Source organism: Camellia sinensis, chromosome 12 (assembly GCF_055761805.1).
Source record: "Camellia sinensis isolate YWXY chromosome 12, ASM5576180v1, whole genome shotgun sequence".
NCBI classification, from domain to species: domain Eukaryota; kingdom Viridiplantae; phylum Streptophyta; class Magnoliopsida; order Ericales; family Theaceae; genus Camellia; species Camellia sinensis.
The window spans coordinates 87,375,121-87,390,882 of NC_138972.1; the positions used below are offsets into that span (position 1 = coordinate 87,375,121).

Genomic DNA, 15,762 nt, shown 5'->3' on the forward strand with positions numbered 1-15,762 from the left:
TAATATTTATTAAGGTTTAGATTTAGACACATAGTTTTATGGTTGGATTAGATATATGGTTGGTTGATGGCTTAGACTTGGATTTGGATACAAAGCTTAAACTTTATATGATTTCTATTTTATGTAATGGTATGTAATATTTATTAAGGTTTAGATTTAGACACATAGTTTTATGGTTGGATTAGATATATGGTTGGTTGATGGCTTAGACTTGGATTTGGATACAAGGCTTAAACTTTATAATTGGATATATGTTATTTTTCATTTTTTTGTTGGTATATGTTAATAACAGGGCAGGGGCCTCAAACTTATGCAAGAATTACATAGCTTTAGGCCCACATTTTTTGCAAATGGATAAGAATATAGGCTCAAAATGTGAGACCCAAACCTATGCAGGAATTACATGGCTTGAGGCCCAAATTTTATATAAATGGATAAAAATATAGGCCCAAAATGTGAGGCCTCAAACTTATGCAGGAATTACATGGCTTGAGACCCAAATTTTATGCAAAATGGATAAAAATATAGGCCGAAAATGTGAGGCCCAAAAAAAAAAAAAAAAAAAACCGAAAAAACGCACCGCACCGTAATAAACCAAACCGAGCCGGTTTATGTCATTTTTTTAGGCGGTTCGGTTCACAAATATGTAAAACCGAAATGACCGGTTTGGTGCAAAACTCGCAAAAAAACCGACCGAACCGAACCGATTTCACCCCTAGTTGTTCGGGAGGATGAACCTAGTCAAGGGTTAGATGACCTGGCAGAGCTGGAAGAAGACATCGCAAATCTGCAGTTCTTTGAAGAGCAGGACTCGGGGGACGTGACTGTCAACTGGTTCGACTTGGATGGGTCAGCAGAGAATACTGGATGGCTCGACGACTAACCAGATGTTGTTGAGCAGCCTTAGCCAGGACCGTCAGGAACGGGAACTTCAACAGTGGCCGGAATGGCCGGGAATCAGGAGAAATCATCGGAGAGCGCCGGTGCTAAGAATTTCGCTCGGGATCCGGACAATTTGAATATAAAAGGCACTCAACAGCAGGCTGCATTGAAGCAGTTTGAGCAGGAAAAGATCGAAGATCTGGAGAGGGCTAGAAAGGCCAAAGCCCCTGAGGGGACAGAATGTGTTGTGTGCACAGAAACAGTTACAACGAAACTGGATAGCTGCCTGTCGGTGGCCGACGGTATGTGGTGGGAAGGCAATGACTTACGTCTTGCCCACACCGACGAGGATTGGGGGCAAAACCAACTGGATGATACCTAGTATATTGAGGAGGTTGACCACATGACTAGAAGTGGGCGGTATTTCAAGCCCCCACATTTAGATCAACCAGAGGCGTTCGGAAAGGACAAAGAAGCAGAGAGGCAGAAGGAAAAACTGCTTGAGGAGGAAGCTGTACTGAAACAGCTTAAGAAAATCCAAGCAGACATCTCTATCTGGGGACTGCTTATGGCCTCAAGGCAAGTTGTCCTTTCTGCCATGGACAAGGCGAAACTTTCAATTGATACCATGCCCGAACAGTTGGTAGGGCTGGTTTTTCCGGGAGGAGCTTCCCCGACATTGACCTTTACTGACAAGGAACTGTCGCCTGAGGGCTCAGATCATAACAAACCGCTCTACATCTCTGTCGAGTGTAGAGAGAAATGGATTCTGGTAGTCCTTGTTGACACAGGATCTGTTATTAACATGTGTCCGTCGAGGACGCCATATGCTATCGGGTTGAAGCCCGCGGATTTTGTGCCTATTGCTCAGGTGATAAGGGCCTACGACAGTACTAGCTGAGAGGTGATAGGGACTGTACAGATTCGGACTCAAGTTGGTCCAGGGCAATAGGATATTGACTTTCATGTCTTGGATGTTCCCGCCACTTTCAATCTACTCCTGGGGCGGCCGTGGCTGCACCAGGTAAAGGCGGTCTCTTTCACCCTCCACCAGATGCTTAAATACCCCCACGGGAAGAGGGTGGCCATCGTTTTTGGGAATTCTTCAATCCATCCACCGTCAAAGGTTTCTACGCCAGTTCTGGAGATTGAGCATGGCGCGGAGGATGTGTTTTTGTCAGGGTTTACCATAGCTGAGGCCCGGGTTGTACAGAACATGCTAGCTGTTGATGAGAGACTATACGTCAGCGCACAGTCTGTCTACCTTATGAACAAGTTTCAGCACATCCCCGGGATGGGATTAGGGCAAAGTGGCTGGAAAGGCGTTGCAGCATCGGCCGAAGTGCCGCCTAACCCATATACCTTTGGCTTAGGTTATCAGCCTACCAAAGACGATTGGACAAGGAAAGGAAAAGAGATGGCCGGAAGAGCTAGAGCCAAGCAGGTCGGGAAGCATTATAAGTTGATGCACCGACCTATCCAGGGCACCCTGAACGGATGCTTTGTCCGAGAGGGGAAAGACTTCTCGTTATGCGGCTTCCCAGAGCCATGGCTAAATGCAGAGAGGCGGCGGTTGCCGGGGTTTGAGATTTTCTTTGACTTGGAATTGTTCGGGGATGATGTTGTCGAAGAGCAGACAGACCCACCAGCTGAGGCTGAGCAGTGCAAGGAGGGGGATTCCGAGAGTATAGAGATTGAAATGGAGGTAACACTGGCTTGTCTACTCTCAGATCCTCAGATCGTACAGGAGTGCTTGGGGGATAACTTCTCAGTTTCTATGATCGGGAATGGAGCGGCTGTGAGCCCATCTTCAAACATTCTAGATGCATCCATTGCACCCTCCCTCGTCTGGTAATTCGAGGAGGGCTTTTTATCGAGCAGCATCGGGTCAGGTAGTGAGCCAGAATCTGATTCCACTGAGTCTGTGGAGTCGGAATCAGGTTCCAGGTCATCTGAGTCTGAGTCCGGTATTCCCGGGGGTGATAGCCCGGATGCCACAGTCCTGTCCAGGTCTTCTTTTTCTTTTTCCTTTGAGTCTGTCGTAACAGAGAAATCAGGCGGACTGGATGTTATTAATGAGAATGGTACGACTGTGGTTTTCGAGTACTTTTTTATGCCCTTAATTTATTGCATTAATCAGGATTTTCAAAATTTTGATGAAAACGACGAGGAAGAAATTCCCCTGATTTTGCAATATTTGCTTGATCAAGAGCAGGAGAGGTTTGTTAAACCCTTGGTTGATGAAATCACCACAATTAACGTTGGTACTGAGAAGGACCCGCGGCTGGTCTAGATCGGGTCCACGTTGTCTTCGGAGGAGCGCGAGCGCTTAGTCGCTTTATTAAAAGATTTCAAAGATGTTTTCGCGTGGTCCTACGAAGACATGCCTGGAATCGATCCTGAGATTGTACAGCACCGGATCCCTCTTGACTCAGAGGCCCGACCTGTTAAGCAGAAGCTCCGAAGGATCCGCCCGGACTGGGCTCTGAAGATCAAAGAAGAGGTCATCAAGCAAATTGACACAGGGTTCTTGCTGGTATCTGAATACCCAACTTGGTTGGCCAATATAGTTCTGGTGCCGAAGAAGGACGGCATAATTCGGGTATGTGTGGACTTTAGGGATTTGAACAAAGCCAGTCCGAGGGACGACTTTCCTCTACCGCATATCGACGAATTAGTGGACTTCACTGCTGGGCATGCGCTGCTCTCGTTCATGGATGGCTTTTCAGGCTACAATCAGATTTTGATGACACCCGAAGACCGGGAGAAGACTGCTTTCACCACCCCGTGGGGAACCTATTGTTATAGGGTGATGCAGTTTGGGCTGAAGAATGTTGGGGCTACGTATCAACGGGCTGCGACCACAATTTTGCACGACATGATCCATAAAGAGGTTGAGGTGTACGTGGACGACATGATTGTCAAGTCCAAGGAAAGAGAGGGCCACTACATCGCCTTGCAGAAATTCTTCCAAAGGATCAGAGAGTATCGGTTGCGGTTGAATCCTCAGAAATGTACATTTGGTGTTACAGCAGGGAAAATGCTGGGGTTCTTGTTCACACAGAGAGGTATCGAGGTCAATCCTTCTAAAATCAAGGCCATCTTAGAAATTCCACCACCGAGGACTGAAAAGGAGATGCGAGGCTTTTTGGGTAAAGTGCAATTCATAAGACGGTTTATTGCAAAATTAACCTTGACTTGTGAACCACTCTTTGGTCTCCTGAAAAAAGGAAAGAAGTTCCAATGGGACGACTGCTGCCAAATTGCCTTCGAGTAGATCAAGCAATATTTACAGAACCCACATATGTTGTCACCGCCTGAGCTGGGGAAACCATTGATTCTGTACCTTTCAGTGACTGAAACGACAATGGGCTGCATGCTTGCACAGGAGTCTGAGGACAAAGTGGAGAAGGCTATCTACTACCTGAGCAAAAAAATGCTGGATTACGAGACCCGCTACACTCCGTTGGAGAAGGCTTGCCTGGCCTTGGTATGGGCTACCCGGAAGCTGCGGCACTACCTGTTAGCTCACTCTGTAATACTGGTTTTAAGATTAGATCCCACCAAATATCTTTTCAAGAAACTGACACTTACGGGTAGGCTAGCCCGTTGGTTGCTTCTGCTTTCCGAATTTGATCTGAAGTACATGACGCGCAAGTTAGTGAAAGGGAGAGCGGTAGCGGAGTTCCTAGCCGATCACCCGGTTGAAGGGGATGAAGTAGTCGAGTATCTGTTCCCAGACGAGGCCATTCTGTATGTCAAAGAAGAGACTTGGACGATGTACTTTGACGGAGTGTCAAACCAATACGGGTATGGGATAGGGGTATTGTTGATAGCACCCGACAATTCCCTCATACCCTTAGCATTCAAACTCCGGTTAAAAGTGTCGAACAATGAGGCAAAGTATGAGGCATGTATTGCTGGACTAGAAGTTGCCCTGGAACTAGGGAAAAAACGGTTAGATGTCATCGGGGACTTGAACCTTGTTGTATCTCAAGCTAAAGGAGATTGGAAAGTTAAAGAAAAAAAGATGAGAATCTATCACGAAACCTTGGACGTGCTGATTCCTCGGTTTAAGAAATTGAATTTCGCTCATCTGTTAAGAGAGAACAACAGGTTCGCTGATTCATTAGCAACTCTATCTTTTATGATAGACATCCCTTTCGAAGTCCGGATGCGTCCGATCATCATTGAATAGAAATTCGTGCCGGCCTATGAGCTGATTGCTGCTATAGATGAGGTACAAGATGAGAATCCCTGGTATTACGATGTCTGGAACTTCTTGGAAAAGGAAGCGTATCCACCAGGGGCAAACGCCAAAGATAAGAGGGCAATTCGAAGAATGGCTGCTTAGTTCATCGTCTGCGGGGGTAAACTGTACAAGAGAGGTCATCTCGGGATGCATAAGCTGTGTGTTAAAGCTGAAGAATCCAAGCGCCTGATGGAGGCCATCCATGGAGGAGAGTGCCCAGGAGCGGGGTGATGTTAGCCTGGAAGATCCTTAGACAGGGTTATTACTGGTCCACCATGGAGGAGGATTATATTAGCTTTGTTCGGCGATGCCACAAATGTCAGATCCATGCAAATCGCATGAACATTCCGCTGTCAAAGCTGTACAACATGACTTCGCCATGACCATTTTCAGTTTGGGGGATTGATGTGATTGGGGCTGTCACTCCGAAGGGGTCTAACGGGCATGAGTACATTTTGGTAGCGATAGACTACTTCACGAAGTCGGTTGAGGCCCAATCTTACGCGGTGTTGAAGGCATCGCACGTTGCTAAGTTCATCAGAAACAACATCATCTGTCGTTACGGGGTCCCGAATGAGATTATTTCGGATAATGGTTCTGACTTCAAAAAGGAGGTGATCGACTTGTTGGAGAAATACAATGTGGCTTTTCATAAGTCATCTACATATCGGCCACAAACCAACGGAGCAGTTGAGGCCGCCAACAAAAACATCAAGCACATTCTGCAGAAGATGGTGGAAACCTACAGAGACTGGCCAGATAAGCTGCCATTCGCTCTTTGGGGCTACCAGACTTTAATTCGAACTTCTATTGGAGCAACTCCGTATTCCTTGGTTTATGAGATGGAGGTTGTTCTGCCTATCGAAGTTGAGGTTCCGTCATTACGGGTCCTGGCTGAGTGTCAGATAGCTGAGACAGATTGGTAGCAAAGCAGGTTCGAAGAACTCATGCTCTTTGATGAAAGAAGGCTGAAAGCACTGTATCACGTCTAGGGTTATCAACGAAGAATTGCCAGGGCTTTCAACAAGAAGGTTAAGTCCAGGAATTTGAAAGAAGGGGATCTAGTGCTCAAAGACAACCGAGCTCCCATCTATGACCCTAGGGGCAAGTTCAGACTCAATTGGACTGGCCCTTACATCATCAAGTCTATCTAGTCAGGTGGAGCTGTCATTTTGATGGACCTAGATGGCCTAGAGTTCTCCCAGCTGATCAACATGGACAAGTTGAAGAAATACTATCCCTGAGTGGCTCGCTAGGCCGAAAACCCAAAAAGAAGACCTAGGCAAAAGTTAGAGCACAGAAAATTTGAAATAATAAAAACTGAGCTCACAAGGTTGAAAACCCAGAAAAGGGCGGCCTTGGCAAAAGTTAGAGCGCAAAAGGAGAGTGTTAATACACGAGTGAACTTAAGCCGAACTACGTAAGGCTTGATTCCCATCTTCGAGATACGTAGACAACTTCATTCTGAAGTCCAGCCACAAACACTTCCAAATCAACTTTGTCCATGTGATCATGTCGGTCATCTTTGTCTATTCTGTATTCAAGAGCTCGATTGTGATCTCCAGTGCAGTGTTATTCAGACTAGGGGCAACTTTCCAGTTGCTTGGATCTGGGGTTGTACACCTCAGTGATAGATCTCGGGCGTGTCCAGTTGTGATCCATATCGAAAATGGTTTTGAAAAGTTTTAATAAAAGTTGATTTTGTTCAAATTAATCTTTTTACAACTTAGACGATTTTTTGGACCAAACGAAAAATTTTCAGTACCCACAACCTTCAATTACATTGATTTCAGTACAGAGTTCTCCTATTCTTGAATACAAATTGAAGTTGCTTTTTATTACATTCATAAAGAAAACTTGAAAGTACTGATTAAAGAAAATAAATTCAGAGCATAGTCAGGTGTTCTTACGCCCCCCTAGAGCTGGTTGAAGCCTGTGATGCTAAAGTAGGCCCAACCTGCGCCTCTTCATCAAGCCAAGCTATGCACTCATCAAAGAGGGTGTAACTGAAAGTGGGAGCGGGGACCAGAAGCTCTTTCGTCCTCCATGTTGTGGCATACCGAGCTAGCTATGCGCCTCAGACTGGAAATGCGGCAGGGTACTCTATCTCTTCCTCCAGACAAATCTGATCGTGTCCGAACTGGCGCCAGAATCGGAATGGGAAATAAAGGACACAGTGTGTTAGGCCGATCAACTGAATCCCGGGTTGGCGAGTCATGCTGTAGCTCATCGCCGGTAAATTGAGCTAGGGGCAACACCAAGCAATGCTGGTAGCAGACAAACTGCACATCCATTCGTACCACCATCCCTCATCTGGGGCATCGACTAGATGTCGCCGGAAGAAATAGCTGCGAGCTGAATATGTTGGGCATGAGTCCACCACTCTCAACTTGTCCATCAACCATATCTGGTGAGGGATGAAAAATGAGAGATTGAAGAATAGAGAGGTGTACGTTGAGAAAAAAGTGAGAAAAGGGTTTTGAGAGAAAAATCGAGCCTGAGAAATATATGTGAGATAGGGTGGGAAACATTACCTGTAGCAGTAGTGGACTCCCTGCGAATCTAGTCGTCTCTCGACGATGGAAAGCATCCAAACCCATCAATGTCTCAGCTAGCGTCATGGCGATGCAACTCTTGCCCTCTTTCAAGTCCTCAGTAACCTCAATCAAATGGACGCTAGATCCACCGGAGCCTGGGGCAAGCAAGAAATGGGACAACATGCACAAGCAAAACGTATGTCACCGAAAACCCTGCTAGTCATGGTCGCCGCGGTCACCGGCATCAGAAAACCGACGAATCAAGCTTAGAATGTCCAGCTCCCCGTCGCGAATCAATGACCGAGCGTCATGCAAAGTGAGCCTGCACATCCGTCCTAAGGCTTGGACGTGGCCAAAGCGGAATTGGGGCAAGATTTCTTCATCACGCTGAGATTCTATCAAAGCTTGGAAGTCTTCGAAAGTGGGACATATCTCTTGTCCGCCAAAGCTAAAAACGTGCATAATCAGATTCCAAGACCTGGCCGCGGCATGAAGGAACGGAAAACGCAGCGGGGTGCGGCTCAACGTGAATAGTGCATTTATTTCGATGCCCTGAAAATTCAATTTTTCCGAGCCATCCAAGTTAGCAATCCAATTTGTGAGATTTTGGACAAGAAATGCCTCAATTTGGTGCAAAAACTGAGTTAAAATGGAGAAACTACGAAGCTGGGGCTTTTGTAGAAGATAAGGTGTTGAGTGGAAGACATGTGGTAATATTCTGGAGGTTCTTGCCATTTTTGGCCGATAGGCCAGTAATGATGGCCGACCGACCATCTTTTTAGCCGATCGGCTAGTATTGGTGGCTGATGGTCATTTCTTATGGCCAATGACCACCCACTTTGGCCGATGGCCCTTCCTTTGTCCTCTGAAGCTGTCCATGTGTTGGAGGTGTTGAGAACTTGTGACTTTCTCCACTTCGAGTGCCTTTTTGTGACGATTTTGCGAAGTCGTGCCTGTGTTACTTCAATTTGTTTATCGAGTTATTGTATTTTTGTTTATCGAGTTGTATTTTGTGTTGACAGTTAAGTTCTTGTCTTGCTTATCGAGTTGTATTTACAATTGGTTAGCATCTCAAGTCTTGTTTTTGTTTATCGAGTTGTTTTGTCCTTTCAGTTGTCAGTTGTTCACTACCTGATTAAGGCAATGCAATTCAATTGTTTAGTTTTCAAAACAAAGTTCAATCTCATTTACATTGTCATATGATGCGATGCGATGCGATGCTTAGAATGTACAAATATAACACTTTTTCGATAAAAAAGGCTATTTTTATTCCATCATATTTTCTTTTGCAAAGAGTATAAAGTTTTTAAAGAACATAAATCTGCCTGATGCAGTACAATGTGCAAAACTACTAGCAAAAAGAAAAATAAAGCAAAAAAGAGAGCAGCATCTGGATCGGCGCCAGTCGCCTCAAGTGCGGGAATCCCTCATCGTCCTCTTCCTGGACGAAGGTCCAGGATCACCGCCGACAGCTCCACTGCCTGAGTTTGAACCTGAGCCATCTCCAGCCTCATCCTGAGACGACTCTGCCTCCTCATCGGACTTATCGTCATCTGGGGCCCGCGCCCGTGAACTACTCCCAAAGTGAGCATGCCCAGCTCTGCTACGGCTGCGCCCTGGAGTCCCTCGTCCTGCTCTCCCTGCTGCTCGGGGAGGTACTGATGGTCCCACTGAGGCACCCGCTATGGCTGGTATCTGGAATGGGGCCTGAAAAGAACAAATTGGCAAATGCATCAGTTATGCTATACAGTGTGTGAATGCCGTGAGCAGTGTATGATTGCAGTGTGTGAATGCCGTGAGCAGTGTATGATTGCAATACATGAAGGTCGTGGCTAGTATATGAGATATAGTGTGTCAGTGCCGTGAGTGGTATGTGAGTGCAGTGTATCAAATGCCATATTGATAATGTAATGCATTAAATCAGTATGGAATGGAATAGATTATGCAAGGTTTTGGGACAGAGGATGAGAGAACTTACCGGAATACTGTAGATACTCAGCAGGTCCATACTCCTCTACAGCATCCCCATCACCGAAGCTGACAGCTCCAGAGCCTGCCCAGTGTACTCGATGGAAGCCTGCAAAAGTGTTGAGGTAATTAGTAATCTGCGAGATATCAACTGAAATGAAATGAATGTACAGAATGAAAAGCATTGCATATACCGGGGTCGAGCCTCGAACTCCAACGAGCTCATGATCAGTCGGGGGAGGAGCGATGGGTATCCGATAGGTCTCTCCCGCCAGTCCTCAGCTTGTCATGGTAGTAGGCAGGTCTGGTCACTCCACTCCCCGTCTCCTCTAGGAACCCCTCCTGTCATGGGCCCGGGTTACCCTCGATCCTCCCGCTCTTCCTGTTGTGGCTGGAGGTCTCTCTCTCTCACCGCACTAGCCAGTGGCCGCATGAGATGTGTCTAAATAAAGACGGTGTAGTCGCCCTCATTTCTGAAAAAGTTGGCATCCCAACTGATCGTGAAATCGGTTATCTCCTGTTGGTATATGTCACTGTATGCCTCATGTACAAGGGAGGTGGCATCGGGACTATCTGCTCTGGAAAATCGAAGCTCTGCCGCAAGAAGCGCTCTCCCAAGTACCATGCCCGACAGACTGGACCCACAAGCAAAACTCGAAATCGGGCAGTCTCCCGAGTACTCATGTACTGGTCTCTCACTGTATCAGGCAGCACCGCCCAGGGCTGCCAGGTGATCTGCAAATGGCAGGATATACAGTTCGTTATCTACTATCGGAAGTGCAATATAAAGCAAAACTCAAATGAACTGTAAGGTTTGAAATACCTTTACTGCAGCTATAGTGTCAAAGTATCTGCGGAAGAACAAGAAAGACTCTCGCGGCCTCCGCTCGCACCTCACATCATACCTATGAGAATACGAAACCACAGGGGGCATCTCTACTTCCAGCTCTGGAGCAAGCCTCGGGAAGTAGGCATACACCCACAACTACAGAATGTAAAAGGGCAACAATGAGTATGTTTATCAGTAAAACAGTATACAGATATAGTAGAAATCAGAGAATAGTGTGCAGTGTATTGTGCAGTGTGTGCAGTGTACAGCCAATGTAAAGCAGATTGCGTGTATGCAGTGTGTATGGTGTACAGATAATGTAAAGCAGAACTGTAAAAATAGAAGGGAAAAATGTACCTCCCAGGCTCGCCAGTAGCCTCCTAGTAGATGCCAGCTTCGGCGAGATGAGGAGCTTGTGTATCCGTACAGTGTGGCCAATCCTGCACCTGCCCAGTCATAGCACCGGATCCGGGTCACGTCCACCAGCGCGCTCAGCAGATAGAGGCCAACGGTGTTCACCCGGTCGGCGAAGAGAGTGGTGCCCAGCAAGAACATAAGAAACCCTCGGGCGTAATGCTCGACCTCCTCGCGGGTCATCGGCATCTGTACTTTGAACTGGTCCTCGAACCACAAATATCTCACGAACCCTGGCCGAGAGAGAGGTGGGCGAGTGCCGAGTAAGAAGATCTGGGCAGCATCTCACTCGCCCATGTTAGTGTCGAAGGGGATCGGATCACCCCCTACTCCGATGCCAGTGAGCATGGAAAAGTCGAAGGGAGTCATCGTCATCTCCCTTGCCGTGGAAAGGTGGAAGGAATCGGTGGTGTCCTACCACCTCTCCACTAGCGCGCCTAGAAGAGGCCTACTCGCAGTGAGGCGTGGGAGTCCTATACAGAAAGTGTCAAAACTGGCCTCGTCGACGATATGGCGGACCTCATCGGGTGGCTCCATGTACCAACCCCGGGCAATGGTGTTCCCATAACCCCGGAAGGCATGAGAATCTCCATGTGTTCAAGACAAATAGATGCGAAATAGTGTCAGAAATATAGTGTTTGAATGTGTTCAGAATTGATAAAAATGCAGTGTGTGTGCATATGTTCAAGTTGACAAAGATATCATGTATGAATGTGCTCAAGGTGAACTAAGCATGTGATGTACAAGTGTGTTTGTGATGACCAGATAAAGAGCAGTATCGGCTATCCAAGATATATGACCTACATTGCAGAAAGTAGAAGGGAAGAGTATACCTCAGCGGCGCCAAAAGATAAGTGCGACTCCGGCTCGCGTAGCAAGAGGTCTTCCGGAGCACCTCTCGCAAAGCTCCTGAACTGGCGAATGCTGTCAGGAGGCAACACATGTACCTCGGGCTGGTACGTCGCCAGGTCGAAAGGTTGGACACTGAGCGGCAAGAGCTCGAACTTGGGATCCATCTCCATCCTTGGAGGAGCCCCACACTGTCGAATATCATCCGCCATCTCGAGAAGAGTGAAAAAATGGTCGAAGGTATGGAAAATGGGCAAGAATGCCAAAAGTCAACCAAAAGTCAACCCTGAAGGGTGAAAAATGAAAGAAAATGTCGAAGTGCGGAAGAAGGCACAGAAACAAGGGTAACTCGGGGAAACAAACCCCAAGTGGTGGAAATCAAGAAAGGAACACCGAGATCACGTTTCAATCGGTTCAAAACGTTGAGAACAACGAGAGTTTACGATTCGAAAGTTGTGGGATGATCAAAAACGAGGGAAAAGCTTGGATCGAAGGGAGGAAAACAATCTAGAGAGAGAGGAGAATGGATTTTGGCAAAGGAGAAGTGAAAGTATAGGGTTTGGAACCCTATACTTAAAGACTCGAGGCAAATGGACAAAACTACCCCGAATCTGCCATTTTTGGACGATCGGCCAAATTGTTGGCCGATAAGCTTGTTTGATGGCCGATGGGTGGCCGATCACTCCCCCTTGTGGCCGATGCACCTCCAATGCCCTTGTTTGGGGTAGTTCTATTGATTTGTCCCCTCATCTTTCAAGACAGTGGAAGAAAATGCATTTTTGAAGCTTAAGCGGCCTCCGTGGTGACCCCGAACCGCGTCTTCCGTGCGCAGCACTCAATACGCGCAAGGTGTATCCTTTTTTTCATATCCTTTTGTATATTGCAAGATTCGAAAATTGCTTTTGAATATGTTGCATTACAGTGTTTTGTCATGTTTGCAAGGTGCTCGTTTGTTACATGCCTTTTCACTCTTACATTGAGCATGCCTCATCTTGTTTTTAGGTTGTATCTCAACATTGCGAAGAACATGCCTTTACCATGCTTACATTGAATATGTGCATCTCTATGTCGTTACATTGCACGGAATATGCATCGTCACGCTTGCATAGTATATGCATGTTGTATTGGATATGTATCCACGAGTACATTGCATAGAACATACATTTAACGTTACTTGTATTGTTATACACACTACTTGCGTTGTCGCGCACGTCTTACCCGCATTGTTATGCACCCTCTCCATTTGCGTTGTCACGCACATTTTGCTTGCATTGTTATGCGCGCTTCGGTTGCATTGTTATGCATCCTTTCCATTTGCATTGTTATGCGCACTTTACTTGCGTTGTCACGCACATACTCGTTGCATTGTCATGCACCTCTTTACTTGCGTTGTCACGCACACACGTTGCATTGTTATGCACTGTTCCCTTGCATTGTTATGCACCGTTTCACTTGCATTGTTATGCACCTCTTCACTCACATTGCTATGCTTGTTCTAGTTGCATTGTTATGCACCTTTCCATTGGCATCATATGTGCACGTCCTTATCTTGTATTGAAATTGTATCTTGATATAGCGTTAACCATGTGTTCCTATTATATTGTACTTGTCAAAATCTCTCTTTTGTACAGGCACGATATTGTATGTACGGTTCATTTGAAGTTGGTAAAATCGGACGATATTACGTGTACGGTTCATTCAGGAGAAGTTCCGGTTCAGTTTGACTGCTATCTATCACGCATGTTCGCATTTGACACGTGTTCTGCTACCTTTCTCCACTCGCGTGTGCCGCGTTTGGACGTACTCGCACTGTTATGTGCATCGCGCTTTCTTGCGTAACCCTTCTCCACTTGCGTGTGCCGCGTTTGGATGTACTCGCACTGTTATGTGCATCGCGCTTTCTTGCGCAACCCTTCTCCACTCGCGTGTGCCGCGTTTGGATGTACTCGCATTGTTATGTGCATCGCGCTTTCTTGCGCAACCTTTCTCTACTTGCGTGTGCCGCGTTTGGACGTATTTGTACTGTTATGTGCATCGTGCTTTCTTGCCCAACCCTTCTCCATTCGCGTGTGCCGCGTTTGGACGTACTCGCACTATCTAGTGCATCGCGCTTTCTTGCGCAACCCTTCTCCACTCGCGTGTGCCGCATTTGGACGTACCCGCACTGTCATGTGCATCGCGCTTTCTTGCGCAACTGCTTCTCCTCTTGCATGTGGTGCGTTAGGATGTCTTCATTTCGAACATTCGGATGAGTTCCGGTGTTCATTCATACCCCTTCTTCTCTTGCATGTGGTGCGTTAGAACGTCTTTGGTTTCGAACACTCAGATGCGTTTCGGTGTTCATTTATTCACTTTCTCCTTTTGTGTTTGATACGCTAGGAAGTGTTGTGTTTGAGACTCCGGGTATTCGCGGTAGTCGCTTTTAGTCTTCTCCGCGTGAGACGCAGTGAGAATTGTATAATTTTCTTACATCCTTTCTTTTAGAATGTGTGAGACTGTTGTTTCTTACTCATTTTCTTAAAATGTTGTATTTATTTGGCGTGAATGCTTCATTACAGCCCTCTTTGCATAATCATAAGTTATGTTCTGCATCATGCATGTCATTTGCATCTTGCCCCTGCCTGCAGGCGCATCTTATTGTTATCTTGTATGTTTGTCTAAGTCTTCGGCCTTGTCAAAAATGGGTCGTCTTTGGGCTTTGACATTCACTCCCGTCATCTTATGACTTTCGAGTTCTGTCAAAGAGGGTACACACCCCATTTTTGACCGTCCTCAAGATTTGGACGTCATTGTTTGAACACTCGATGATCATCCATGCTCATGTTCGTTTTGAGTTTCTAAAGGTCTCGGCTGCGCGCCTTGCCTCGGAGCCTCTCAACTCGTCTGTTTTGTGCTTGGCTGTGGACCAAGAGCTTGTGGTTTTGTTTCTGAGGGAAGGGGGTTGGCTTGTTGGCCTCCCTACAACCCATTGGCCAAGCCTTGTGCTTATCGGCCGTGTCTTCTCTCCATTGGCCATCAGTGGTGGCCGGTCGGCACCCTTTTTGGCCGGTCGGCCATATCTTTTGGCTGAGGCCTTTTTATTTGCTTTTGCAGATATTTTTGTACCAGCTGTGACAGCTGGTGAGCACAAATTTCATCCTCCATACACGTGTATGGAGGGATTGAATTCAAGCCCTTAGCTTGTCCAACAAGCTTAGGAATTGAATTTCTATAAGAAGGGAGACCCCTCTCCCTTTCCAGAGGTTCTGAAAATCTGAGATACAAAACATATATATCTCTCTCTCTCTCTATATTTCTTCTTCTCTCTCTATATTTGCACTTGTTTGTGCTCAAAAGTGTCTTTTCTTCACACTTTTGCACTAAAGCACCTAGTGAAACACCTTCACTACTGAGCTGAGGTTCTTGGAGGTTGCATTTGAGTGGTCTAAGCTTGGTTTTTGCCTCTGAAGTTGCTGTTCTAAAGGGTTTCTTCAAGGGTGAGTCTCTTACCTCTTTAAAGCTTTGTTTTCATAGCTTATTTGGGCCCTATTTGCATGCTTATTTTGGCTTGACTCCCACCTGTAGAAAGCTTCATTTTCAAGTATTTGAAATGTTTGTTTGAGGCTCCTTGGGTATTGGGGGTGTTCCACCCCTTTTTGTGCCTTGTTTAGCCATGTTTTGGGCCATCACTTTAGGCCTTTGTAATCACCTTTATTTGGCATTCCTACCACTGAAACTCAGAGGAATTTCAGTGGTGGAAACTTGGTTTTGAGGCCCCAAATAGGAGGGGGTTGTCCCCCCTCCTCTTTTCTTGTTGGCTTGTGTTGATGGCCAACCAAAAGAGCATGTATTTCTATCTTCTTGAGGCTTTGTTTGAGCTCATTTTTGTGACTTTCCAGACTTACCATAACTCTATTTTTGGTTGTTTTGATCACCCCTTGCATGCTTCTTGTACTTGTAGTATAATCCTACTTATAGCTTTGCAAAGGAGCATGTCTTTCTAGCATGTTTTGGCTCTATCTTAGCATGTTTAGGGCCTTATTCTAACATGG

The 15,762-nt window shown here is 46.3% G+C and overlaps 1 protein-coding gene across 1 annotated transcript; it reads right to left on the minus strand.

Moving 5' to 3' along the window:
• Positions 1-8,964: 8,964 nt before the first annotated feature.
• On the minus strand, positions 8,965-13,048 carry LOC145804616 (protein MAINTENANCE OF MERISTEMS-like). Its single transcript, XM_082899164.1, has 5 exons — positions 10,826-13,048; positions 10,463-10,624; positions 9,834-10,374; positions 9,650-9,748; positions 8,965-9,378 (listed from the first exon to the last, which is right to left on the minus strand). The coding sequence occupies exons 1-3, from the start codon at positions 11,069-11,071 to the stop codon at positions 10,150-10,152; spliced, it is 633 nt and encodes a 210-aa protein (XP_082755290.1). The 5' UTR covers positions 11,072-13,048; the 3' UTR covers positions 8,965-9,378; positions 9,650-9,748; positions 9,834-10,149.
• Between the last annotated feature and the right edge of the window lie 2,714 nt (positions 13,049-15,762).

Bases quoted from the DNA above. Each gene is read 5' to 3' on its own strand.
- LOC145804616 (XM_082899164.1), bottom strand. From the start codon at position 11,071: ATGCCGATGACCCGCGAGGAGGTCGAGCATTACGCCCGAGGGTTTCTT. The intron at 10,625-10,825 runs GTACATTTTTCC...TACATTCTGTAG, and splicing joins GCTACTGGCGAGCCTGGGAG to TTGTGGGTGTATGCCTACTT. The intron at 10,375-10,462 runs GTATTTCAAACC...TGCCATTTGCAG, and splicing joins ACACTATAGCTGCAGTAAAG to ATCACCTGGCAGCCCTGGGC.